The sequence below is a fragment of the Ursus maritimus genome, unplaced genomic scaffold, assembly GCF_017311325.1.
Source record: "Ursus maritimus isolate PB19 unplaced genomic scaffold, ASM1731132v1 scaffold_14, whole genome shotgun sequence".
NCBI lineage: Eukaryota > Metazoa > Chordata > Mammalia > Carnivora > Ursidae > Ursus > Ursus maritimus.
In genome coordinates this window covers 44,254,007-44,281,116 of record NW_024423786.1, presented here as the reverse complement: position 1 = coordinate 44,281,116, position 27,110 = coordinate 44,254,007, and the positions used below count along the sequence as shown (strand labels likewise).

The 27,110-nt window shown below is 54.5% G+C and overlaps 1 protein-coding gene and 1 long non-coding RNA gene across 3 annotated transcripts; one reads left to right on the top strand and one right to left on the bottom strand.

Moving 5' to 3' along the window:
• Nucleotides 1-436: 436 nt before the first annotated feature.
• On the top strand, nucleotides 437-8,646 carry LOC103674939. The gene is made up of 2 exons (XR_571748.2): nucleotides 437-509; nucleotides 7,563-8,646. It is a non-coding gene; the product is annotated as an uncharacterized LOC103674939 (long non-coding RNA).
• On the bottom strand, nucleotides 8,218-20,840 carry LSM4 (LSM4 homolog, U6 small nuclear RNA and mRNA degradation associated). 2 transcript variants are annotated; one of them, XM_008703945.2, is made up of 5 exons: nucleotides 20,661-20,840; nucleotides 16,004-16,045; nucleotides 13,929-14,027; nucleotides 10,719-10,902; nucleotides 8,218-8,891 (listed from the first exon to the last, which is right to left on the bottom strand). In XM_008703945.2, exons 1-5 carry the CDS (start codon nucleotides 20,661-20,663, stop codon nucleotides 8,800-8,802), a joined length of 420 nt encoding a protein of 139 aa, XP_008702167.1. In that variant the 5' UTR covers nucleotides 20,664-20,840; the 3' UTR covers nucleotides 8,218-8,799. The 2 variants fall into 2 exon arrangements, with proteins under 2 accessions (XP_008702167.1, XP_008702166.1); XM_008703944.2 differs by lacking the exon at nucleotides 20,661-20,840 and adding an exon at nucleotides 17,166-17,186.
• Between the last annotated feature and the right edge of the window lie 6,270 nt (nucleotides 20,841-27,110).

Below are 27,110 nucleotides of genomic sequence, written 5' to 3'. Positions count from 1 at the left end.
CCGGGTCCCCCTTTTATCCTCCCTACCTCCGCCCCCTCTCGTCCCTCTCCCTCCATTTCTAACCTCTCCACTCTCCCCGATCCCCTCGCCTCCCTTCGTGCGAGGGGTTTCCCATGCCGAGGGGCGGGGAAGTCAACCCAGAAGGGAGAGGTACGAGTGGGGAGACACTAGCGAGACGGGATTCGAATCCACGGCTGACTCCGGGTCCCCCTTTTATCCTCCCTACCTCCGCCCCCTCTCGTCCCTCTCCCTCCATTTCTAACCTCTCCACTCTCCCCGATCCCCTCGCCTCCCTTCTCCCTCCCTTCCCCCCACTGGCCCAGCTCCGCGCCCCTGCGGGGCCGCTAATTAAATGCAGAGCCGGGGGGGGGGAGGGGGCGGCTCGCGGTTAACCCCTTCCTGCCGGGCCCTGGAGGGCTTCCCGGAGCTGAGGAGGGGAAGCGCCAAGGCCGGCTCAACTCCTCTCCGCCCCTGACTCGGGCCCTAGGACAAGCCCATTTGATGGACGGGTAGGTCGAGGCCAAGGGGCCAGCCCCGAGGTTCTAGGCAACACCCGATTAATCTCCAGATAGGAGGGCCAGAGCAAAGAAATAGCTGAGAGCAAAGGGAGATCCCGGGAGAAAGGCGGAGGGAGATGGAGGGAGAGAGAGCAGGGCGTGAGGGAGGGAAAGTCTGGTGGAGGAAGAAAGAAACAGCCAGAGACCCAGAGAGCAAGAAACAAACTAGTTAAGAGACACCAGCTGGAAAAGGCAAGAGACCTCAGGGAGACAGGGAGAGAGGGAGACGTAAAAGTATTCTCAATGGGATTCTCAGTCCTTGGCTGGGGACTAGAACTAATTAGTCTTTGGTCTCCTTGGATGAAGAAAAAGGTGACCCTATACATATCTACAAGGAACCCAGAGTGACAATCTCCCAGGGCAGCACTGTTGGGACTGGTGGGGACAAGGTGGCCCTGAGAACCATGAGTACCTGTGGTGATAGGGGACTCACAGGCCACCTCAGGAGCTGGAGGCCCCCAGGGCAAGCTACCTGGCACCGACCCCTGGCCCTGGACTGGCTTGCCCACTGTTCACTGACCTCCGGCGGGGCCTTGTTGCCTGAACTGAGGGTCAACCCTGATCAGGGAGCTGTAGGTCACTCCAAGTCCCCACCGCGTCCTTATAGCTCTGGGTCAGGTGGAGAGGACCCAGACACAGCCATTCCCCTGCCTGGCTCCCCCTTCCCTCCACACACCGAGGATGACCACCGCCCTGGTGGGGCTGGGCCAACTGCAGATCTGAGAGGCGCCCAACATTTTTGGGGTGGGAACCACTGGAAAAATAGGTAATCTAATGTCAAGCCGTGGCAGGAGCTATGAAGGAATCTCAGGGGGGTGTGCAGAGGGCCAGTGACACCCGCAAAGGGGGCACCATGAGGGGGCAGCAGGGATGGGTAGATTCCTGAGAGCTGGAATAGCACAAGCCAAGGCCCCAAGGTAGGAACGCATGCTGTGTTGCCGGAGAATCCAGGAGGAGGCTGGAGTGGGGTGAGGAGAGGGGACCTGGGGGGAAGGTAAGAGTAGGAGGATTCCAGGGGCACCTGGGCCACCAGCAGCTGGGGGGGGGGGGGGGGGGTGGGGGTCCTACCCCAGCCAGGCCACCCAGCAGGCTGTGCCTCCCTGCCGGCCCAGGAGGAGCCTGTGAGGACCCTCCCTGCCTCAGTCTCCCCACCAGTGCCCATGTTCCAGAGGACGCAGCGGAGTCTGGGGGGCCTAAGGGCTGCCCAGAGTCACAGGGACCTGTCTTCTGCCTTCTGTGGGTGCCATGCTGGCCTCCCCTCACCCTCTGTGGCTCCCTGCTCTGGTCTGTGTTCCTGTTACCCCCCAGTTCTGCCCCTCCTATGGTCCAGACTCCCAACGCTTGCCCATGAAGTTCCTTCACCTATAGTACCCACCTCATGAGACATTCCCTGGCCCCCTCCCAGACAGAGCCCAGAGCCCCTCCCTCGGCTGGCTCTCCAACCCCACTGGGCCCCTCACTCAGCCCTCTCACCCTAGGTTTGGCTACAAGCTCTGCAAGGAGGGGATGGTTCAGGAGACAGGGCTGAGAGGAAGGGGGGAAGGTGGGCAGCGTGGTCCTTGAGCCTGGGTAAAAATCGCTGCCCCCTCTGCCCCTGCCGCCTAGGAGGAGGCATGACGGTGGCTGCAGTGACGGGGGATGTGCCAGGAGGAGCATCCGGCAGGGCCCGCATTGTCATGGCAACGCTGACTCAGAGGCAGAGGCAGGTAGCAGCATCTAGTACCCGCCAGCCCGCCCCTGTGCTCCTGGCACGCTGCCCAACCCCACACCCTTCAGCCTCCACGCTGGGGACCTCCTCAGAGACTGGAGAAGGGTGGGTGAGAACCCAGGGCAGCTGGATAAATGCCTCCACCCACCCCCACCCTGCTGGAAGGTGGGAGATGCTATTTTATCACACTAACCTGGGTGCCACGTCTCCCTCCTTCCTTCAGGACACCCATCTTCCCCTTGATCTGCTTATAGGTCCGTCCATCCATCCATCCATCCATCCACCCACCCACCCACCCACCCACTAATCTGTCCAGCCCTCTGTTTACCCATTCACCCATTATTCATGGAGCACCTACTGTGCGCCTACATTGCTCTCAGCACAGGAGATTTGTCCCTTGCTCCAGCAGTCAGGGTACCAGCGAAGGATCTGGACTGGGGGGATGCATGTGAGGACAAGGCTTCTGTGGCCCCTTGGGTCCAGGCCTTGAAAAGTTGAGGCCCCTTCTCTCCCTCCTGCTCCCAGTCTCTGTCCTCTACTACTAACTATTTCAGTGTCTGTCTCCGTCTCAGAGCACAGCCCAGACCCTTCCTACCCCCACCCTAGCCCCAAAGCCACTATGTAGCCCCCTTCCTCTCTTCCCCTCACTTGTCTACACCAGCCACATGAGCCTCTGTTTTTTCTCCAACATACCAGCTCATTCCCACCTCAGGGCCTTTGCACATGCTGTTCTTCCTGTCTGGAAAAACGTTACGGTTTTCACCTCCATTTATCTTATTTCTTGGTTTCCTTATTATCTGTTTCTACCCTCATCTCCAGAATACAAAGACCTCAGAGATGGCCTGTGGCTGCTTTGGTGGCCTGTCTGCCTATAGCTCTGCCTTCATTTCACCCACTGTGAAATGGACAAGGTGGGGGGGCGGGGGGGTGGGGGGAGGAATTAAGCCCTCAGAACTGTGCCTAGTACAGAGTAAGCGCTCAACAAACACACCCTTAGAAATAGTCCAAATGAGCTGATGAAGGATAAACAAAATCCAGTCTGGCTATATAATGGAATATCACTCAGCCCTAAAAAGGATTGCAGCCCCGATACACTCACACCATGGCTGCTAATGGGGACAGGGTTTCTTTGTGGGGTGGTGAAAATGTTCTGGAACTAAGCAGAGGTGTTTCACAACACTGTAAGGGATAAAATGCCACTAAAATGTTCACTTTAAGATGGTTAATTTTGTGTCAGTGGACCTTACCTCAATAATCACTTTAAAAAGAACACTGGGGAAAACCTGAAGACAATCTGAATAAAATGTCTTCTTTAGTTAATAACGATCAACTCTTACTGCATCTTCGAGATGCCCAGCATGCCCCTGCCCCCAGGCCTTCGCACCTGCTGTTCCATCCACCTGGAAGCTTCAGGTAACTGAGGAGCTGAATCAGACCCCGGGTGGGCTGAGCTGCAGTCTGACTCCATTTGCTCCTGCCTCCTCCGCCCCCACCTCCTCCAATCACAGGAAAGGTCAAGGTGTTTTGGTGGTTAGGGGTGATGCTGAGGACATCTGGGTGCCTTGGAGGGTCAGTCTGCACGGGGAGGGACAAGGACCTATAAGCTAGTGGGGTTCGGCAGCAAGGGGGCAGGAGAGGCAATGGATTCCGTCCAGCTGGGGGCCCTGTTCTGTTTCCAGCTGCCTCATGAACACAAACAGCAAGAGGCACTTTTTATAATTTTTAAGGAAAATTGCTGAGTAATGAAAATCTCCCTGGACAGCATCACTGTGCCCCAGTGACTGAGTTTTCTGGGGTTTTGGAAAAGACAGCCTTTCCAGAAGGTTCTGGGGAAACTGTGTCTGAGTCTCTCCATAGTGCGAGGGAGGGAGGGAGGGAGGGAGGCCACCTCGCCAGTCATCCACACGCACTTGGGCATTTGGGGACATCCCCCAGCTCTGCTTGCCAGGGACGCTCAACATGTTAGAGGGACACAGTGCAGAAGGGCAGGCCCTGGGGGTGCCTACAGGGACAGTTTTCAAAGGAACAGAGAAGGGAATGAGGGAGGGGAAGATGCAGGAGGACGCACTGAGTATTTTTAGGCGCTGAATGCAGCCCTAAAATATTTCCACGGCCACTCCCGAGGGTGAGCAGGGTGACTATTTCGATGCCTGGTTCCAGTGGAGGTGCGGCGGGCCAGGGTGAGTCACCGCTGGGTGGCTGGACCCAGACTTAGGGCAGGACTGGGGGCCTTCAAGGTGACCACTCACCAGCCAGGGCTAGGCATCCAGGGCTGGCCTCCGGGGCCTGGAGGACAGTGGCCTAGCCACTGAGGACAGGGCAGGCCAAGCATGTGGCACCACCGCCCGGGGGCTCCCAATGAGCGAGCAGCTCAGGCTGAGCTCCAGGCTGATAGAGATGGAGAGATGCCTGGGAGAGGTTTTAGACACTCTACAGGTGATCAATGAAGAATGAAGCAGCACTCTTAGATGTGTGCAGGTATATATGAAGCACTTGCTGTATACCAAGCCTCCAATCCCCCATGTAATCCTCCCAACAACCCTTGTGAAGTGGAGGTCACTACTGTCCCTTCTGACCAGCAAGGAAACTGAGGCACAATGGGGTAAAACTTGCCAGGCACTTTGTGTGTCTCGATCCCTGTCCCTTGGTTGAGGCTACAGTCAGGGGAATAGAATTTAAAGCCGGTGCCGACCTCACCTACCCCTACCCCAAATGACCCCTGTCTCAGCTGAACTAAGAGAAGGTAAATGGATCCTCCAAGTTCAAGGAGGCAACAGAGGGAGAAGCTCTGAGGAGGCTCTGGAGCTGTGTGACCTGGGGCAGGCGGCTCACCCTCTCTGTGCCCGAGTGTAGGAGCTGCCTGGCACACACTAGGCTGTTGCTAGGATCATGTTGGGTCTGATGACTCCTGACGTCATCTCTGCCCTCCCTGAGGAGACCACAGAAGCTCAGGGGCTTTTCACTTGCAGTTCCCTCCACCTGTTCCCTGCTCTCTTCCCATGGACAGTGGCTTCTCGACCTTAGGAGTTGGTCTGAACATGCCCCCCTCAGCGAGGCCTCCCCTTTCACTCTGGAAAGCTCCCATCCCCAGCATCGTGGGCTTCCTGCAGAAAGATGAGCCCATCTGCCCAGACCCTCAAGGTACCCCTGCCTCTTCTCTTGCCACCTCTGCGACCTCTACCCGGGGCTGAGCCCCCATCCCCACCTCCTCCTGGTCTCCCGGCTTCCACCCTTGTCTCAGTCTATTCCAGAACCTTCTGTGCTTCCCATCAGGCTCCGGGCCCGCACCTGCCCCATTTCCTACCCCCTTGCTCTATTCCTGTCAGCACTCCGTGTAGGGCCCTGGCACTTGCACAGGTTGCTCCCTTCGTCTGAAATGCTCTTCTCCTAGATGGCAGGCTCCCTGGCCTTCCTCAAGCCCTTTCTTTGAATGTCAGTCACCCTCTGGCCTGCCCTGACCACCTCTTTCTCCCACTCTTGCTTTCTCTTTCTCCACATTGATGCATTCGGCTTGTTTGTTGCTAGCTTACCCTGTGGAAGGTAAGGGCCACTGAGTCTCGGCACCTGGGATGGGGTTGTGGCCCCAGTTCCTCCGCCTCCAGGCCAGCCCTCTGCTCCACTGAGGTGGGCGGCTTCTTCCACAGAAGTTGTCTGAGCGGACATCAAGCCATCTCCTATACCCCTCACTGGCCAAGTGGCCCTTTGTCCTCAGAGGGACAATGGAGGACACCAGGGCATGCACGGAGCCACAGGTGATACACACACTGCTGATACAGGGAGAGGCTGGGCCCCGGAGTCCAGACGGATGGGTGGGGAGGATGCCTGTCATCATGCCCAAGTGGTCTCAGTGGGCCCCGCTGCTCTTGGAGCAGCAGGTGAGGCCCTGCAGAGGGATCCGAGGAGACAGATGTACGCAGGAAGGGATGACGCAGGAGAGCAAGACAGATGCCCTCCCACTGCCACCAAGCGGGGGCTGCTCCTGGTTGCCGGCTACATCCATGTCCCCAAAATGGGCTCTTGGCCCCAGGTCAGGCAAGAGGGGCTAGGGTCGTCAAGACTGGCCCTGCAGAACTTGGGCAACCCGGGCAACCCAGGCTAAGTCACACCTCTGCTCAGGGCGGGGAGCTGGAGCAAACCCCAGGGGTGGGAGGTCCCTGGTGTCTGGTTCCTGGGAACCACCTACGTTTAAGACCTCCTGCGTGCCCCGAGTCATGCGCCAGTCAGCTGATGAGGGCTCGGGCCCCAGTCGACAACCATTGGCAGGACGGAAAGATCGAGGCCCAGTGTCTGGGAACTAGACGCGCGCTTTTGGTTTCTTTTCTTGTTGAGGGGGCTGAGGCTCGTTTCTTGAAACGAAGAAGACAGAAAAACGGGGCTGTCCCGACAGCCAGCTCAGAAGGACAGAACCTCCCGGAAGCCCACCGCACCTAAGCGGGCCGGGCTGGCGAGGCGGCTCACGTCACCGGCGGGCGAGGAGGGGACTGGGCCGCCAGCCCGGGCTGCCTGGCTGGAAAGGTCAGGGGCGGCTGGCGTGTCTGGCGACACACGCGGGAAGCCGCGATTACGCACGCAGGCTCACGCAGGCTCCGGGGCCGCCTGAGCTGAACCCCACCGCAGAGACATTGCGGGGGGCGGGGGGGAGCCGCGGGGACCCAAGACCATGAACGGCGAACCGGCGGTAGAACGAAGGTGTTCTCCTGGCAGAGCTGAGTTAGGGAGGAAAAGCCGAACCGCCAGAAGCAGGAAGGGGCGGGGCCTCCAAAAGGCTGGCCCTTCGCCGCCGAGCTGGACACCTGACCCCGGCTTTTATCAAAGCCTCGCCAGACCAGGGCCCCAGAGGCTTTTATGGGCCGCTGAGTCCAGGGCCGTGGGGGAGGGGAGCTGGGAACCCAGCCATCTCCCTCCCCGCCAGTCCCTCCCTTCTCGCTCCTGCCTTGTGTGTTCACTCGCGATCCCCCAACTCCCGCCCCCCCCCCAGCAGCCCACATCTGAGAGGGGATTTCTCCAGGCCTGGGGCTTATCAGACGCCCCCAGGTCCCACTCAAACCCCCTGCCCTGTCCCCAGCCTGTGCCAGAGTGCCGTTTTGACGCTAGGCAAGCATTCCAGCTGCGGCAGGTCACACAAGCGGTGCCTGAGGGAAAAGCAAAGTTGGGGTGGGGGCAGGGGCAGAGCACATTCTTGAGGCTGGCTGAGTCTTAAATGTGGGTATCCGTAAGACCACTTGGCCAGCACTCAGCAGCTCCAACAAGTGCAGTTCTCAGGCAACACCTTGTATTCTGATTGCTCCTGGGAACAGGTCTCAACACAGTGACGATTAGAATCCGCTCCCACGGGAACCAGCTGGCACCGGGTCTTGCCTCCCAGCGCCGGGCCATCCTGCAGTTCCCCTCACTTGTAATAAAAAAGGAAAATCAGTCCATGGACAACATCACGGAAACATTTTTGCAAAGTGCTGGCTCAACATCCCAGGCAAATCACCACGGTGTGGACAGACGGTGCCCCGACTTGGAGAGGAGGTGAGAGCCTTCCCAGCACATTCCGAGGCAGCCGCTTGTCACAGCTTCTCAGTGAACTCTGGTGTGAATGATGCTTACAAAGCAGGGATGGCGGGCAGGACACTGGTCCCAAGGATGGGCTGCATGGGTATCACACTGCTCCTGCCTGGGACTTCTCTCCCCGCTCCCCTCCCCGTAACAACTCTCTCTACAAAGGGGCAGGGGTTACAGGCAAACCTAGTGCAGGAGGGCCACTCCCACTGCCCAGACAACAGCCTCATCGTTCTTAAAAAGGACATCAAGGGACACGGAAACAGTGTTCTGTTGAAATACTTCCCCTTGGCGAGACAGGCAGCAACCCTCGAAAGGAAACTTCTCTTAGCAGGCTGTGATTTCCTGAGGACACCACACTCTCGATGTGCCCAGTGACTCAAAAGGAATTATGAATTTGCAGTCTGTAGTTGTATTTGTTTTTATTTTTGTAACACAAACAGGGAGAGAGGAGGCAAAGGGGCAGGGCCCAGCAGTGTCCCAGGAACAGCTTCTGTGGCATACGTTCATACGTATTTGTTTTCAAAAGGCAATCCTGAGGTCCATGTTTCAGGAAACTCCCAAGGCTGTCAATCTCAGTGCAAACAGCTTAAAATAAAAACCTCCGGTCTGTTCACCACACGAGGATCCAACTCAAAATGCAAAACAAGCCTGTTTGGAAAATGCCCGCCCTCAAAACAAGAGCGAGGGCTTTAAAGACACATTAAACACAGAATCTTCCAGGAATCAAGTCAGCTGCGGCTTCAGAAAACCAAAAACACTGAATAACATATCCAACTCTAGAACTGCTGGCTTTAAAAAAAGGGGGGGGGAGGGTACTTTATGCAAAAAGGATCACAAAATGACAGGCGGGGAGGGGGGCTCTTCCCCAACACCTGCCTCTTTTTGTTCTGAACACACTTGTGAACTGAGAGTAGAAACACAGCCTCAGGGAGTGGGAGCAGATGCTCAGTGGCGGCTCAGTCTCTGGGGGGACGGAGGGGCGGCTCACTGCTTGCCCGCCTGTCTGCCCGGCTTCTTTTCCGGCTGACCTCTGCCTGTGCCTGGGATCCCACCTCGGCCCCGGCCACCAAACACACCTGTGAGACAGAGGAGGGGGCTGCAGCAGAGCCGGGTTTGGAGGCCCAGCTGAGAACGTGGGGTGGTGCTCCAGAAAGTTCTCAGTGCTGACAAGGGACAAGACCAGCTCCCAGGGGGTATGAGGGATGCCAGGGAGATCAGAGGTCAGCTCTAAGTCACACTGAGATTTGGAGCAGGCTTCCTGGGAGAGGGCCTGGGGCCAGGGTAGGGGGTAGTCATCAGAAGGACAAAGCCAGATGGTTTGGAGGAGGAGGGGAGCAAGAGCCAGAATAGAGGCAGGACTCAGCCCAAGGGCCTGGACACAGGCCCCCAGCTCTGATGACCCAGGCTTCCCTCTTTCTCTAGCACTGTCCACATCCACTGGCCCAGGAGAGAAACAACTGGGAGATTCTGTGTGCCCGGCCTGAGGGTGGGGACAGGGGAGCTCCCTGCCCTCTAACCTCTGCCAGCCGGTGATGGAACCGTGCTTCTAAGATATTTTATGTAGAGCCCAAGGTAGGAGCTGTGTAGGAGGCTCAGTAGTCAGGGACAGAACACACCCCCACCCAGGGAGGTCCCGGAAGGACCAGGGCGGCATGGGGACACAGAAAAGGCACACCCAGTCCCCCTTCCACCACAAACATGATGTGGGCCCTGTAAGGATGGAGGCCCATCCCTGCAGGGGCTGCCTGACCTCACCTCCCACCGGGCAAGACCAGCTTTGCCAAGGGCAGCTCTGCCACACAGGTGACATTGCCACCTGCTGCCAAGGGCCCCAAGGTCTCTCTTCAGAGTGGCCCAAGCAATCACGCCTCCCTCCCTCCCTGCTCCTCTGGGCAGCTCACTCAACAGTGGTGGGCCCCCACACGAAGAGCCTGGCCCTCAGGTATGGAAAAGGCCCTAGGCCTTGGCGACCTCCCCACCTGGAGTGCCCTCCCGACCTCCTCCCTCTGGCTCACTCCTGACTTGTCATGCGAGCCTTAGCTCAGGGCCCTAAGGCCAGCTCTTGTACCCTTCCTGGCTCTGCCTGTGAGCCCCCGGGGGGAGCCTGAGCCTGGCACATGGAAGGCCCCTCCAGATGGAAGAGACAAAGCCGGGGCCCTCCAAAAGGAGGGGGGTGTGTGGGGGGAGGGAGAGTCTGCAGATGGCCTCTAGGCTCAGGTCCCAGCTGACTGCACAACAAACTGAAGTTTATGCCAGTTTTATAATCTTGGCGGCTGGGGGTGGGGAAGTAGGGGGCTGGGTAGGGCGAGGGGAGTCTATCAAAAAGGCATGAACTTCGCCTTGTGAAAAGGAGTGACAGCAGGGAAGGGGCTCATGCCAGGCCCTGAGCGGGGATCGCTGCCAGCAGCCTTGGTGAGGCGGGGACCACCAGACTGTCTGCAGAGGGGAAGCGAGCCAGGGAGGTGGCACACCACGCCCGGAGCACCTGCCAGGGCCACAGGCGGGCATCGGACGAGGGCTCAAGCCCCAGGTCTGCACGGGCACTGCATCGGTCTGCTGGGCTGCAGCGAGCACCGAGGACTGCTGCTGGGCAGAAGGGCCCGGGCAGGGGTAGGGGAGTCAGCACTGCCCGCCAGGACGACACCAGGCTTCCCAGTTGGGGCTGTGGGGCCAGGGCAGGCAGCAAACGGCAGCATCGGCCGCACCAGAGGAGCCCTGTGAGTCATAACCCCCAGCTCTACGGAGGGGGCTCAGAGCCAGGCCTGGGGCACCATGACGGCACCACCCAAGAATGTCAACACTGGGACGGGATGGCTGCCACGTGCTGCAGTCACCCTTCGGCAAGGCCTGAGCAGACTCTGCGGCCTAGCCTGCCGGGGGGGAGGAGGGAGAGAAGGGCCTACCTCGCCCAGCACCCCCCATGCCTCGGCCCTTCTGCTGCTTCTGCTGCTGCAGGCCACCGCGTCCACGGCCCTTGGCCACCACCTCCTCCTTGACCATGTCGATGATCTCGTCGGGGATGCGCAGGTACTTGATGGTGCTGCCGCGGATGTAGCACTCGGGCATCCTCCAGAACTTGTCCCCATCCTGCGTGCAAGAGAGAGTACTCTCGGATCTGGGGGCGGGGGCTTGCAGAGTGGGTGCGGAGGGACATGGCGCATCTGTCCCCTCATGCCCCCATTCCCACCTGGGCCACCATCCTAGCCCGCCTGCCCCTGGCATCACCCCTGCAACGTTCTCAGTCCCAGACTGGACATGGCGGTGGGGGAGCTGCCTTCTAGTGGACTCTCTCCAGACTCTTGGTCCCCCTTTACCCAGGAAGGGCCAGGGAATCACATAAGCGAGCTTCCTCATCCTCAGCCTGTCCCGCAGTGTGGGATGGGGTTTGTTACCTGCAGCCCAAAGCCGAGAGAAGGCTGGGGACCTTCACACCAGGCACTGCCACAGCCCGGCAACAGCCCAACTCCTCTACCCTCCTGCCCCCAGCCTTTTAGAACCTACCTTCTGGAACCCTTTCTATGTGCCCTGACTCATCCATTCATCCACTTATCTCCTGACAGGCTCTGAGGCGGGTGTGGGACACAGGTAAGTGGGATAGACTGTGTGTGACCAGTGAAGAGGGCGGGAGGCGGGTGGGGAGGTAAGCCAGGGGCAGCGACCAATGATGCCGGTTTTCAGGGGAGCTAATTAAGGCCGGAGAGATTAGGAGGCTTGCAAAGTCACAGATTCCAGACCAATGCCAACCCTGCAGGTCCTAAGACGTCAACTGCCTCCCCCCTACCCTCCCACCGCCTTGTACCCTGTGACCAGCACAAGGCCTTCCTCCACACCCCCTCCTGCTGCCCTTGGGCAGGAGCCCGGGGCTTCTTCCTTCAGATTAGTTCTGTAGCCCCACCCTTGGTGCCCTGAGCCAGAAGTCTTGGGAGCCCTCTCCTTTCCCCATATCCCTAGAAATCAGACCAAGACACTTCCCTGCTTAGAATCCAATCAGGGACCTCTTGGCCCAAGGACAAGGTCCAAACTCCTCAGTGTGGCTCCCGACAGTCTGAGATCCAGCCCTGCCCTGGCTGCCCTCGCTCGGCTCTCTATGACGTGCCTTCCAGATGGAAATTTCTAGAACACACACAGTGTGCTTCTCGCCCCCAGCACTTTGCACATGCTGTTCCCACTTTCCTGTGTCTGGCCAACTCTGACCCCCAACAGGCCTTGCTCCCCAGCCTCCCTGAAAGGCCCAGTCCTCATGCATGACACTTGTCAGCAGTGCCTGGGTCAGGCTGGTCTGGCTCAGCAGAGACACTCAAAAAGATAAAGGGAAAGTTCAAAGGCCAACTCTCCCCAGGAATGTGCACAAGCCCCCAACCCACACAGGAACCCCTTCTCAGGACACTCCCTTCCCAGGAAGGGTTGGCAACGGGCCAAGTCCGTGGGGATGCAAAGTTACTGCCTGACAGAGACAGAATGATTCCATGGAAGCCCTGGGCTGGGGCAGCTGCTCAGGGCTTGGCTCTCCCTTAGCCAAGGACAGGCTGGGCCCAGCACACTCCCTGCAGGAACCAGAGCTTACTCTGCGTTTCTTTCATGGCAAGAGCCGAGCGGCCTGAGCTAACCACTCTCCAAACAACCCTGGCTCTCCAGTGCTTTCCCAGCTCCTGTGGGGTCTGCGTCCTGCCCAGGCTGCCTGCTGCCCAAGGGAGGTGCCGCTCCCACCTGTTTACAGGTGAGGATGCTGGAGAGCCCAAGTGACACTAAACCTCACACCAGCCTCTCCTTCCAACCAGCAGGTCACAGAGAGGGGGACGACGCAGCAGGAGCCACGCTGTCCAATCTCCGCTGGCTATGGAGGTCGACTGACCTTGCTCTGCGACCGGTGGTCACTTCCAGGTTCCAGAGGTGGACACAGACCTACGGCCACATGCCTGGCTATGCACTGCGGAAACGGCTGCTACAGCCACACTGGCACCGCCCGGACCCCTGCCGCCACAAGTGCGGCATGCAAACCAGGAGGAAGTTTCTAGTGGAAGACCTTCCACAATTTACCATCACAAGAAGCAGGGCACAGAGCCACACAGGTGAGGGGAGACGGTCACACTTACTAGTCTGCCTGTTGGGATGTGAACTATCCAGGAGGATGGACCAGGGGTGAGATGGGCTGCCTAGGGCTCTGCTGTACTCTGGTACGGCAAGCCTCAGGGGCACCTGCTCATGGGCTCAAGACAGCCCCATCTTGGCGGGGCCCCCCTGCACCTTCCTCCCCTGTAACATATAGGGGGCTGTCGCAACAGGGGGATGGAGACTGGAATCAAGGCAGAAGGCAAGCCCTAGCAGACCCCAGTACAGGTTCAGAGGAGGAAGTCCTGCCTTCGCCACTGTCGTTGTCCTCATTGCTCTGTGGCTCATCCTGAGGGTTGGGAAGGCCTGTGACCCTAGAGAACTGTCCCCCAGCCCTAGCCCACCCAGTGGTGCTCCTGGCCCTGCACTTCCTGGTTTCAGGCCTCAGGAGGTAAACAAGTCTCCTGGTCCCCAGGGCCACAGGGCCGCCCTCGCCCCCTGGTGGCCTGGATATTCCACGGCCATACCACCCTGGCCTGCTTGGCGGGTGATGTCCACAGCCAGGACCAAGGCAGCAGAGGCCGACAAGGAAGGTCAGGCCTGTCTTGGAGGCTACTACCCCCTACCTGTACACTAGGGGTCTGGAGCCAGAAGTCCCCCCCAGGTGTAAGTCCTTGGTTAGGATTGGCACCAGCACTGGGGAGATGGGGCAGCATCCCCATAGGTGCAAAGTCCAGGGCAGTAGAGGGACTCACAGCCCTGCCCTTCTGCCCCCTCCACACCCCTCTGAGTCCCTCAGGCCCCGCCCCTCCTAAGCCCCACCTCTTCCATAAGCCTCACCCTGGTAGGCTGACTGGCTGAGCTAGGCCCTGCCCCACTCCTCCCACCAGGGCAGGGAGGGGCCTTCATTCCACTGAGGATCCTGAGGCTTGGTAAGCCCCAGGTCCATGCGGGCACTTGGCGGCCATGCCACCCCCAGTCCCTATACCAGCCTGGCCCTGCCTGTCCGGGGGTGCCAGAGGGCGCCCAGGCAGTGGGCACAGACTCCGGCGCAGGGCACTCACCCTGGATGTGCAGATCACCTCTCGAAGGTTAATGTTCATCCAGTTATCACAGCTCACCAGGTGCCCATTGTATGTCTCCCCATTTTTGAGTTCCACCAACTGGAGAGAAATGGCCCCAAGTCAGCCATGGGCCCCAAAGGAAAGGCAGTCCTACCCCTAAGAGCTGGGTGACTACTGCCTGGGCCTCATTCAGACATGGGACATCATGGGACCCAGTGGCCACGGCACATGGTGCCTAGTACCGTTCCCCCCTCCTCCACTGCCCCCAGGGGCCCATCCCACAGGCGACATGTTCGGCATCCTCTGTACGTTTTGCTGGGCATTGCAGTCTTCTATGATGAAACCAGTTTTTTATGCAAACAAACAAAAAGCAAAAAAAAACACCAAAAAAATCCTCTACAAATCTTTAAAGGAAAGAGCGAGGCCAGGGTAACAGTGGCCACTGACTCAGAATAGCCAGGAGGGCGCATCTCAGCTGGTCGAGGCAGGTGTTCTCGGACAGAACATGTGTGAGTTCTGGGGGTCTGGAAACACTTTCTCAGTCCAACAATTACTTATCTATTTTACTGTGTTCTGGGAAAACACACAAGCAGCCCATCACCCTGAATATATGCTGAGATTTAAAAAAGAATCAACTCAGGTATCTGCCCAAGAGAAAGAAAGGCAAACATCCATGCAAAAATGTGTGCACAAGGGTGCCTGGGTGGCCCAGTCGGTTAAGCAACTGCCTTGGACTCAGGTCATGATCCTAGGATCCAGGGATCGAGCCCCATGTCAGGCTCCCTGCTTAGCAGGGAGTCTGCTTCTCCCTCTCCCTTTGCCCCTCCCCCTGCTTGTGTGTGTTCTCTCTCTCAAATAAATGAAAAATAAAATTAAAAAAAAAAAATGTGTGCACAAACGTTCATTGCCACCAAAATGTTCACAGACGAGCAGCAGAAACAACCCAAATGTCGATCAGCAGCAGCAGACAAATGGATAACGCAAAATGTGGTATGTCCATACAACGTGGTATCGCATGGCCAGGGCCATCAGGAATGAAGCCCTGATGCACGCTACAATGTGGCTAAGCCTCAAAAAACATCACGCAGAGTTAAAGAAGCCACACACAAAAGGCCACACGGCATATGACCCCATTTACAGGAAATGTTTAGGACAAGCAAATCCATAGGGACAAAAAGCAGATTAGTACTTGCCAGGGACTGGGGAAAGGGGATGGGGACTGCTAATGGGGATGGGGTTTCCTTCTGGGGTGATGGAATGTTCTGGAACTACACCGAGGTGGTGGTTTACAACACCGTGAACGTACTAAACACCCGAGCTGTACGCATTAAAAGACTGAACTGTAAAGGCACTTGGCTGGCTCAGTCAGGAAGGCACGTGACTCTTAATCTCGGGATCAAGAATTCAAGCTCCATGTTGGGTGTAGAGATTACTTAAATAAGAATAAATAAGAACTTCAAAAGCAAAAAAAAGGTTGAACTGTATGGTATGTGAATTATATCTGAATAAAAAAGAGAAAGAGAACAGAACGAAACATACTGACACTGTATCATTAAGGGCAAAAGTTCCTTAGGGAATAATGCGTGTTATGTGATCCCATCTATGTTTTAAACAATCACATTGGTGTTTCTACACATTAAGCCTGGATGTGCAAAGCGCCTGGCTAGCTCAGTCTGTGGAGCATCCAACTCTTGATCTTAGCTCTGTGAGTTCAAGCCCCATGCTGGGCATGGAGCTTACTTAAAAAAAAAAAAAAAAAAAAAAAAAAAAAAGTCTGAACGGGTATCTATCAAAGATCTAGTTCATTTGCTGGCAAGAGTAATGAAGAGGAGCTTCTGGTTTCTACGTACCTCTAGCGTTCGACATTTTTAATAAGCATGTATTACTTTTATAAGCAGCAGAACTAAGAGCAGGTCCTGACACGCGTAGGAGGGAGAAGAGGACAAGCTGCTGTCTTGTGGGCAGGCAGGAAGCAGGTTTGGCGGGAGACACCTCACCCTTTGCCCAGTGTCCCTGTCCCTGTTCTGAGGCTGGTCCCCACGGAAACTCGCTGCCCTCGACAGGCGCGTACTCACCATGGGATGATTCTGAGCCGTCTTCAGCAGCGACAAGGGAAGCTGTAGGGCAGACAAAGGCACATAACTTGTCTGATCAGCACCGAGGGATCCCAGCCCCCAGGGAGGGCTGGACTCCCATCTCACCAACCTGCTACCTCATCGCAGTGCTGGGGGTACAGGAGCACATGTCCCGGACCCCCATGCTCCTAACTCGGCCCAACCCCAGGACACACATCTGCCTCCCAGTTAGTCAGTAAAGCCTGGAACACTCCCTCGCGCCCAGTCTCAGAGGCAGCAGTCATCTGGTCTTGGTGCTGACCATTCTGCACATTTCTTTACAAAGCATGTTGCCTATATTCACACCCGACAGGAAAGGGCCTAGCCTTCCATGCTTCTCATTATTGCCACAGAACACAGGTCCTTCTGCTGCTTGCCTTTCTGGCTCAACTGATGTCTCTGAGATGCACCCACGTTAGTACAGGTAGCTCTTTCAGAGCGCCTGGGTGGCTGAGTCGGTTAAGCGTCCGTTCCTTTGGCTCAGGTGGTGACCTCGGCATTCTGGGATTGAGCCCAGTATCAGGCTCTGGGCTCAGTGGGGATTCTGCTTGTCCCTCTCCCTTTGCCCCTCCCCCCCACCTCATGCGTGGGCCCCTACTCTGTTCTCTCTCTCATACAAATAAATAAAATCTTAAAAAAAAAAAATAGATGCAGGGACACCTGCTGAGCATCTTGGTCGGCTAAGCATCTGCCTTTGGCTCAGGTCATGATCCCAGGGTCCTGGGACTGAGTCCTGCATGGGGCTCCTTGCTTAGTGGGGAGCCTGCTTCTCCCTCTGCCTGTCACTCCCCCTGCTTGTGCTGACAAATAAATACATAAAATCTCAAAAAACAAATAGACGCAGCTCTTTCATTTTCATCCTTGTATACAGTTATTGTCATACCCACTTTACTTGTCTGGAAGTCAGCTCATGCTGAGCCCGCGCCTCAGAGGGTAGCCCCAACTGGACCAAGAGTGATTCTGCCAGGCAGTGTGCTATCAACCTTGATCTAGGCTGGCTACATCTGAGCTGGGTTTTCAGAGAGAAAATTCATCAGGTAAGGGGAAAAAACATTCCAGAAAAACAAAATCTGTCGTTACTACAAGTGATGGTATATAAAAGATGCAATCTTTTAAAACTCACCCACATGAAGTCCGCTTTCAAGATACTAAAAAATCAGCTCTTTTCATTTTGGGAACACAAATCACGACCCATACACTGGGACCTGCCTCTCGGTTTCCAGGAGGGTGACTCGGGTGGTAGTGCTTGGGTCCAGGATCCAATGACAGCCCATCCAGGAAGGTCAAATGGAGGTTCTGGTCTGAGGGTCCCACAGATGAGACACTGCCTCAGGGAGTACGGGAGCTTCACTGTGCCTTGCCCTGGCTTTGGAATTCTCAGTCAGCCTGACCCCCAGAAGCCTGCTGCAGGGGAGTCTCGGCCTGCCCTCACACTCCCAGGGCAGGGCAGCTGCTTCTCTAGGTGGGGGGAAGCGGAGGCCAGAAATGGCTCTCAGCCCCCACAGGACGGCTCCCATGGAAAGACCTGAGGGGGATTCCCACATCCCACGGCCTTTCCTGAGAAGAGCCGCCTAGGGGAGGCCCAGTGCCGGCAGGAAGCCAGGCCCAAGCCCACTTCCTGCACTGGCTTCCTGGTAAAAAGGAAGAAGGGGCCACGTGGAGAAGGGGTGGCTGCTTACAGGAGGACAGGCAGGCAGGCTGGGGCACCGACCTGGCCCACCTGCAGCTCCCGCTCTCTCATCTGGAGTTCATCTGTGCGATGGTACCAGGTGCAGAGAGCCATGGAAAACCATAAGGCTCCAACTCAAACGGGGGCTGTGAGCCTCAGTTGCCTTTTATGTTGGCTAAGCCTCAAGCTTTCCTGAGCAAGCCTGTTTTCTTGTGTTCAAGATGGGTATGTGGACCAGGGCGATGACACACTCAGGTTTTCCTCTCAGATCTCCTGAGAGGGGACAGAACAAGGTTGGGCCTGGGAGGTGAGAATGAAGACCAGCACCGAAAGGCAGAGAGGTATCGCCAAGGCCGCTCTACATGAGGGACCAGTGGCCAGAGCGGGAGGGACCTTCCCAGGGACACCATGGCAAAATCCTGAGAAAGCCCATGAAAGTAAGCTGAAGCCTGCCAGCAGGGGCCCCACCACAGGAGTCCATTTTATGGCGTGTGCAGCTTCTGTGCCCGTGTTGGCCTCTCCCTTGTCCCAGCTACTGGCAGCACAGCCCTGGAGAACCCACAGCTTCCTTGCCTGTCACTGGCAGCACCCTATCCACAAAGCAGCTGAGGACGTCTAAGACACAGAAGTGACCAACCCTGCTCCCAACACTCCCTTGCACACCTACTCCCCAAACGAGTCACAAGGTCAAGCCAGCTCCAAACAAAGTGGCCCATTCTGTTTCTCACTAGCCACACCCAATCCTGTCTGACCTTTGTTCCTGCAGTTCCCTCTGCCTGGGCTGTCCTTCCCCTGGCTGGTGGGGGCTCACAAGTCCCCTCTTACCTCGCTTGGCCAGGCCCTCATAATAACCTCATCAAGGCATTGAGATTTCCACCTGGGCCACCCCCTGCTGCTTCCATTCTAGGACATAGCCAGTCTCTAATTATCTTGTTTATTACGTCTCCCTGGCCAGACTGGAAAACTCAAAGGGTGTGGACTTTGTCCGGTGCCGAGCTTGGGGCCAGGCACTCGACAGGGACTCAGTAAATATTTGCTTAACAAATACACAAGAAAATGCACACACCAGCCAAGGAGGCACATGGCGTGGGTGGGATACCTGCCTGACCACACAGATAAGAAAAGGAGAGGCCCAGGGACACCTGGGTGCCTCAGTCAGTTGGGCATCTGCCTTCGACTCAGGTCACGATCCCAAGGTCTTGGAACGAGCCCTATGTAGGGATCCTTGCTCAGCGGGGAGCCTGCTTCTCCCTCTCCCTTTGCCTACCGCTCCCCCTGCTTGTGCTCTGTTAAATGAATAAATAAAATAAAACAAAAAAAGGAGAGGCTCAGATGGGGAGAGGAGGTATTGGGAGGGCCAGTCCTCCAAGGCTGCAACGGCCTGGAGCAGTGTCCACATCTTGCCATTTTCCAGATCCCTATTCCCAAACTGCTCGAGACAGAGAAGAGAGAAAGGGGAAGATCCCCGAGAACTTAAAAACTTGGTGGGGAATAAATTCATGAAGGTGCCGAGGGAGATGGGATGGGCTAGGACACCGTTCAGGGGAAGACAGGGCCATCTGGAGTTGGGAAAGTCAAAAGCTTCAGGAAAGAGCATCCTTTCCATTGGCCTTTTCCAGAATGTCTGGGGTCTGTCTGTCAGGTCTAAGACTACACCGGATGGCTTCCTGAGGCTCCCAATTCAGGAAGCTGTTAGGTAGACGCCCCCCCCCCAACACACACCCTCAGACCCCTGCTTCCTGCCCCATCATGACCTTGGAGAACTCGGAGTGTGTCCCTTCCTGGGTATTCTTCAGGCTGAAAAAAGAGTCTGTTCTCTGCACAAGCACTGTTCTAGGCTCTAGGAATGTATCAGGGATAAAATAAAAGATCTTGTCTCCAAAGAGCTTGAGGAGGAAGGAACCTTCCAGTTCCGCCCATCCTCTCAGGCCAACTCTGTCCTCCAGCAGAGAGGAACCCACTCCCTCTCTCATTTCCTGCGTCAGCCAGTAATATTTAGTACAAACCTCCATTAACCTTCAGCTCTGAGAAACATGCAATGACCCTCAGAGTGACTCTGGTGCTGATGGGCCAGGCACTCTCCTAGGAGGCTTGGCTCTGAATTTCTGTGTGTTCTTGCTTCCCTGTCTATATATCTTTTTTAAGTAAGCTCTAAGCCCAACGTGGGCTTGACCCAAGGTCAAGAGTTGCAGGCTCTACCGACTGAGGCAGCCAGAGGCACCTCCCTGTCTAAACATTGAAGGCAGGGGCACCCTCTGACCTAAATTCAGAACTTTGAGGATTTGAGAGCAGCATGGTCCTGGAGAGGCTTCCCTTCAGGGCCTCAATTTCTCCTTCAGTGAACTGGGAGGATGCAGGAAGTCCACTCCTGGCTCAAAATGCTCCCCCTTCTGAAACGACATCCAGTGTGATCCAGGGAGAAGAGAAACCCCCTCTCTGTCTGCTTTTTCAGCCTTAAAACGACCGGCACAGAAGATTGTGCTAACATTCTAAGGGCCTTGCAAGTCTTGAAATTCTCAAAACTGGTTTGAGAACTCATATAGGCTGTCTGTCGCTCCACCCTTCCGATATATTAAGTGAGACTGGGTCGGACGCACTCGGAGCCACTCCCCTGCCCGAACTCACTCTAGGGCATTCACCAGACCCTTTGGCAACTCCCCTCTCTCAGGCCTCAGTTTCCCCATCTGCATAGTTGAAAGACTGCAGCTAGGCTGACACATGACTGCACGTTCGTCCAATTCTAAGTTCCCCGAGACTGACAGGCTGGATGCTATGGGAGACCTTCCTGCCCTCTCCGGCCTCAGTGTCCCCGTCTGGAGACGCGGGGTAGAACCAAGGCCCTGACTTCATGCTAGCTCCGCGTCGCTCCTGCCTCAGCGCCCGCCCCGAGGCCTTCGGCGGCCCCGTTCCCCGACTCCCGGAGAGACCTCGCTGCCGCCCTGCCCTCACCATGGTGTCGGCGGGGAGCGGGCTCGCCGAGCACTTCCTCCGCCGCCGCCGCCTCTCACGCGCCCGCGGGTAGCCGCCCCGCCGCGCGCCACTAGGCTGAAATGAAGTGGCAACGACACGAGCCAGTCAGCGCAGGGCTCAAGGGAAGAGCAACCAATCCACGCGAAGTAGGGAGGGATCGGCTGGACACGACGGGCAAGGTTGGCTGTGTTCTCGCTGGAGGAATAAGAGAAAGGGCCGTAAAGTGTCGACGTAAGTGCTGAAAAGGCGGGGCGGAGCCAGTGGGCGAGCCCAAAAGGCCTTGTGGGTAAAGGCGCATGCGCAAGTGAAACTCTCGCAGATCTCCTGGGCTCCACGCTGTGGGCAAAGCCGGATGTTGCTACAATTTGCAAAGGAAGAAATTGAGGCTCCGTGGTTATTGGGTTGTGTCTAATGCCTCCGTTAGGGCTCCTACACTTCTGATTTTCATTATTGTACTTGATCCTTATCCAGGGCATGACTTTTGGTAGGTTGGAATCCCGACTGTGCCCCTCTGAACCTCAGTTTGGCCCTCTGTAAAATTGGTTTAATAATAGTGTCTGTCCTAGGTTGTAGTGAGAATGAGATGAGCGAAGCCAGGTAAAAGCACTTAGAACAGCAACTAGCACAAACGGAGCGCTTAGTACCCAGGCATGCGATAAATTGTCATTGGGCACTTGCTATGTGCCTGTTCCTGGATACACACAGTGAACAAACCAGACAAAACTGGCCCTTCTGGGATTTAGGAGCCCATTGGGGAGGCAGATGGTAAGCAAAATAAATAGGCAAATGTATTAGCTTCCCTGGGCTGCCATAACAAATTACCACAAACGAGGTGGCTTAAAACAATAGAACTTGATTCATAAGTCTGAAATCAAGGTATCAGCAGGGTTGGCTCCTTTTGAAGGCTCTGAGGGACAATTTGTCCCCTACGCCTCTCCCAGCTTCTGGTAGTTGTCAGCAATCCTCATAGTTCCTTGGCCCCCAGAAACATCAATCTCTGCCACTGTCTTCACATAACTTTCTCTCTTTCTTTCTTTCTCTCTTTCTTTTTAAGACTTTATTTATTTGACAGAGAGAGCAAGAGAGGGAACACAAGCAGGGGTAGTGAGTGGGAGAAGCAGGACCCTGGGATCATGACCTGAGCTGAAGGCAGACGCTTAACGACTGAGCCACCCAGGCGCCCCATTCACATAGCTTTCTTTGTGCGTCTCCCTATCTCGAGTCTTCCTCTCCTTTTCTTATAAGGACATTGTCTTATTACGCCCACCCTGAATCCAGGATAAAATCATCTTGAGATCCTTAATTACATTTGCAAAGACTTTATTTCAAAAAAGGTCCTATTCACAAGTATGGGGGTTAGAACTTACCTATGTTATGTTAGAACATATCTTTTTAGGGGACACTACTCGACCCACTACATCAAGCAATTACTAATTGGATGACCATCAAGGGTTCCTTCCTCTGCCTTGACCTTCACGGCTGTAAATGAGCAATAGGTGCCCTCCTCCAGTGACTATCCTTCTCCAGGTCTCCTGAGTGTCAGCATTGGCTTGAGAGCCTTTCTTACCAAGACCAGGGCCATGTTCCTCCAGCTGAAAAAAAAAGTGCCAAGCACCTGGTAGCCCTGAACCAACAGTTGTCCTTCATGTCTTAGTTTGGGGTCCTCCTACCCCCAGAAACCAACCCTGAGATGAAGACTCAAGGGCACAGAGTGTATTCAGAGGATGACCCCAAGAAGACCCCACTGGAGGTGGAGACCTGAGAAAGGGAGGGAAGGATCCCTGTAGGAGGCACCAATGAGTACGCAACACAGTAGGCAACTGGAGATCAGTCCAGCTGGAGACCTCTTGAAGACAGCATAAAAGCTGATGTCTTGTAGTGGTCCCACCAAGGGTCAGGGCAGCTGGGGTATTTATTCAAGTTCCATCTATCATTGGCTTAGGGCTGCTCTTAGGGGTGCTGGTGAGCTCTGGGATGTGTGCAGGACACTGGTAGGTGGCTAAATAGTGATCTTCCAACCGGGTTAGAAGGACTGGAGGGAAGTAGGAAGAAAATCATGTGCTGGTACACTCCTTTCTGACTTCTTGATTTCTCTATGTGCAGTCTTTCTCCTTCTGCCCAACTAGCAAACTCCTATTCATCCTTGAAAACTCTGCTTGGGTGACCCCATGTGGCAGATTGCGGTCACTGCAGTTTTTGTCAGCCCTTTCAACATAGGGATGGCCAATCAGAAGTCTCCATCCCCCTGGCCATAGTGATTGGTTAAAGGAGGAGCGCGTGACCAACCAAGGCCAATTAGATCTCCTTTGGGCGGGATACTGAGGCGGCAGAAGAGCGCTTTACGAGGGGGTTGTTAAAGAGTTAGATAGTGAAAACCTAGGGTTGATTTATTGGATGAAGCTTTCTGCAGGATGAATCCAGCGTACGTAACAGCTACTATGTGGAAAAGGAGGCATGGTGTGTGCCCCTGGATCCAGCTATACCTGAAGGTGTAATGCGTGCCTTTCCACATATGAACCCAAAAAGTTGTCCTTTATTGCTTAATTTTCTTGGAGTTTGGACTCTGTCCCTGGCAATTGGCATAATGTGCACTAATGCATAGCTGCTCGGAGAACGCTTCAACGACTGCCCCCAAAATCTCATCATTCCTTCTCTTAAACTTTGAACTTTGGTAGCTTGCACTGACTTTCATCACTACCTGGTTTGTGCCACATTGTCATTGCTCGCTCGCGCACTTAAGCCTTCTCAACTCTGACTCGTAGAAACAAAAATATGAGAGTTTGTGTGGGCCAGTTTGCGGCTGTCAGCCCGGTTCCTGATCCCCTCTCATCAGGCTCAACTAGTCAGAGAGCTTCCCTGGATCCCCTCTCATCAGGCTCAACCAGTCAGAGAGCTTCCCTGGGGCAGTTCTGAAACGGCAAAGCTGGAGTCGTGTGAGTCAGGTAGACACTGCCGTCTCTTCAGAATCTTGGCCCTGTTTAATCTTGGATCCAGCTATACCTGATACTTCATAAATCCACATCTTTCCTTATCCCTTGAACCAAATAATGCTATTTTTTTTCAGCCCATTTTAAATTGTATTTCTGACCGCAGAAACCTCAAAAGTGCAGGTCAATGTTCCTATCAAATTAACAAAAACACCCTACCCTCCACTAAAAAAGGGAGGGGGTTGTAAGACCCAATGCTGTCAAGATTGTGGTGAAACTGGTAGAGATATATATATTTCCTTTTGAGTGTGGAAGGCATTGGCATTATCTGCCAATTATGTCCCAAAGCCCATAAACGTGTCATGCCCTTCAACTCTGATATTGTATACTAAGGAGGTCTTGCAAATGAAGGGAAACACTCCATGCCAAGGCCTTGCAGCAATGCTGCCAATTGTAAAAGCACAGAAAGAACAGCAGCGGACTTGTTGAGTAAGTCATGGTTCACCCACTAGACAGAATATTTTCCATTCATTAAAAAAATATATATAACCTCACCACCATCACCAAGGGTGGGCTGGGCTCAGTGACTCACTTTCAAAGAATAGAGTAGAGAAAGGGGGAAATAATGACTTGATAGTGAAGACCTGTGACCGTTACCACACCCAGTGGGCTGAATGGCAGGTCCCCTAAAGACGTGTCCAAGTCCTAACTCCACAACCTGTGAATGTGACCTTATTTGGAAGAAGAGTCTTTTCAGGTTGAAGTGAAGGATCCTGAGATGAGATTGTCTGGGATTCAGGCAGGAACCGAAACCCAATGACCGATGTCCTTCTATGAGAAAGGCGGAGGGAGACTTGAGACCCAGAGAAAACAGAGACAAGAGGTTGGAGCCATGCAATCATAAGCCAAAGCATCCGCAGGAGCCGGGGCCCCCCAGAACCTGGAAGATACAAAGAAGGATCCTCCCTTGGGGCGTCCAGAGAGAATGTGGCCCTGATGACACCTTGATGTTGTACTTCTGGCCTCCTGAACTCTGAGAGAATAAATTTGCATTGTTTTAAGCCCCCTGCACCGAGTGATCCAGATTACGCCGCTGTGATACATTGTGGGGATGTTAAGAACCCCTGATATGATGAGATGAAAGGGGCATCTCATTTCTGTGGTCTTCCCCAAACACCCACAGCCCATTCTAATCACAACAAGGACATCAAACAGACCCAGATCGGGGGCATCCCGCAGGACACCTGCCCAGGCTTCCTCAAGATTGCTAAGGGCATGGGGCTCCTGGGTGGCTCAGTCAGTTAAGCATCCGACTCTTGATCTCAGCTCAGGCTTGATCTCAGGGTTGTGAGTTCAAGCCTCCAAGCCCAGCATGGAGACTAGTTTAAAAAGGGGTGTGTGTGTGCGCCTGATGGCTCAGTCAGTTAAACAGCTGCCTTTGGCTCAGGTCATGATCTTCAGGTTCCTGGGTTCGAGCCCTGTGTCAGGCTCCCTGCTCTGTGGGGAGTCTCCTTCTCCCTCTCCCCCTGCTTGGGCGCTCTTTCTCCCTCTCTCTCAAATAAATAAAATCTTAAAAAAACAACAAAACAAGACTGCTAAGGTTATGAACAGCAAGGAAAGACACACATCCCATTCTATTAAAAAAAAAAAAAAAGATGCTCCATTCTGTATGACCACATTGCTATCCATGCTGATACTCTTATTTTAGACTTTACTTTCCCTCCCAGTACTATCTGCTCCCGCCCCAGCACTCTGTAATCCCCATTTTACAGATAAGGAAACTGAGGCTTGGAATGGGAAAGTAACTCATCTGAGGGCATGCATTTGAACTCAAGCCAGCTGGCTCTAACCACCACACTCGCTGGCCTCCATTCTCTCCCTAAGAAAATCACATAAACATTCTATTTATTTTTTTAAAGACTTTATTTATTTATTTGAGAAAAAGCAAGAGAGAGAGAGAGCATGAATGGGGGGAGGGGTAGAGGGAGAGGGAGAAGCAGGCTCCCTGCTTAGGAGCTCAACCCCAGGACCCTGGGATCACCACCTGAGCTAAAGGCCACATTTAACTAACTGACTGAGTCACCCAGGCACCCCTTGCATAAACATTTTAGAAGAAACAATTCTTTACAAATGAAACTTTTCTTTTTCTTCCAAGGACTCTGGGAAATTAGGTGTGGTTCCTGAGTCCGTTACATTGTACCAATGTCAATTTCTGGTTTGACAATAGGTTAGTAAGATAGACCATTTCAGGAGGGAAGCTGAGTTAAGGGTCCATGGAAATGTTATTTTTGCAACTTATTAAAAATAATTTTTTAAAAGATTTTATTTATTTATTTGCCAGAGATAGAGCAAGAGAGACCAAGAGCGAGAGAGCGAGAGCAAGTGCACAAACAGGGGAAGGAGCAGGCAGAGGAAGAAGCAGACTCCCTGCTTAGCAAGGAACCTGATTCAGGACTCGATCCCAACACCCTGGGATCATGACCTGAGCCCAAGGCAGATGCCTAACCAACTGAGCCACCCAGGCGTCCCTATTTTTGAAACTTTTTATTAGTCTTATTAAGCTGTTTCCAAATAAGTTATAAAAGCTGAGTGACCAAAAGAATTGAAAGTAGGGTCTCGAAGAGATATTTGTACACCCATGTTCATAGAAGCTCTATTCATAATGGCCAAAAGGGGGAAGCAACCCAAGTGTCCAAGAGTGGATGTGTGGATAAACTAAATGTGGTATATTCATACAATGGTTTATTATCTGCCTTAAACAGGAAGGAAATTCTGACACATGCCACAACGTGGATGAACCTTGAGGACACAGTGCTAACTGAAATAACCCAGTCACAAAAAGACAAAGCTGTATGATTCTACTTTTTTAAAAGTATTTTAGTTACTTGAGCAGAGAGAGCACAGAAGGAGAGGGAGAAGACCCCCACTGAGCAAGGAGCTGGATGTGGGGCTTGATCCCAGGATGCCGGGATCATAACCTGAGCCAAAGGCAGACCCTTTTTTTTTTTAAATTAAAGGTTTTATTTATTTATTTGACAGAGAGAGAGACAGCCAGCGAGAGAGGGAACACAAGCAGGGGGAGTGGGAGAGGAAGAAGCAGGCTCCCAGCAGAGGAGCCTGATGTGGGGCTTGATCCCAGAACGCTGGGATCACACCCTGAGCCGAAGGCAGGCGCTTAACCGACTGAGCCACCCAGGCACCCCATGAGCCACCCAGGCGCCCCCAAAGGCAGACTCTTAACCAACTGAGCCACATAGGTGCCCCTCTATGATTTTACTTATATGAGGTCCCTAAGGTAGTCATATTCATAGAGATAGAAAGTAGAATGGTGGGTGCCTGGGCTGGGGGAGAGAGATGGGGAATTAGTGTTTAATGGGGACAGAGTTTTCGTTTTACAAGATGAAAAGAGTTCTGAAGATTAGTTGCACGACAACGTGAATGTACTTTTAACACTACTGAACATAGACTTAAAAATGGCAAATTTTATGTTATGTGTATTTTA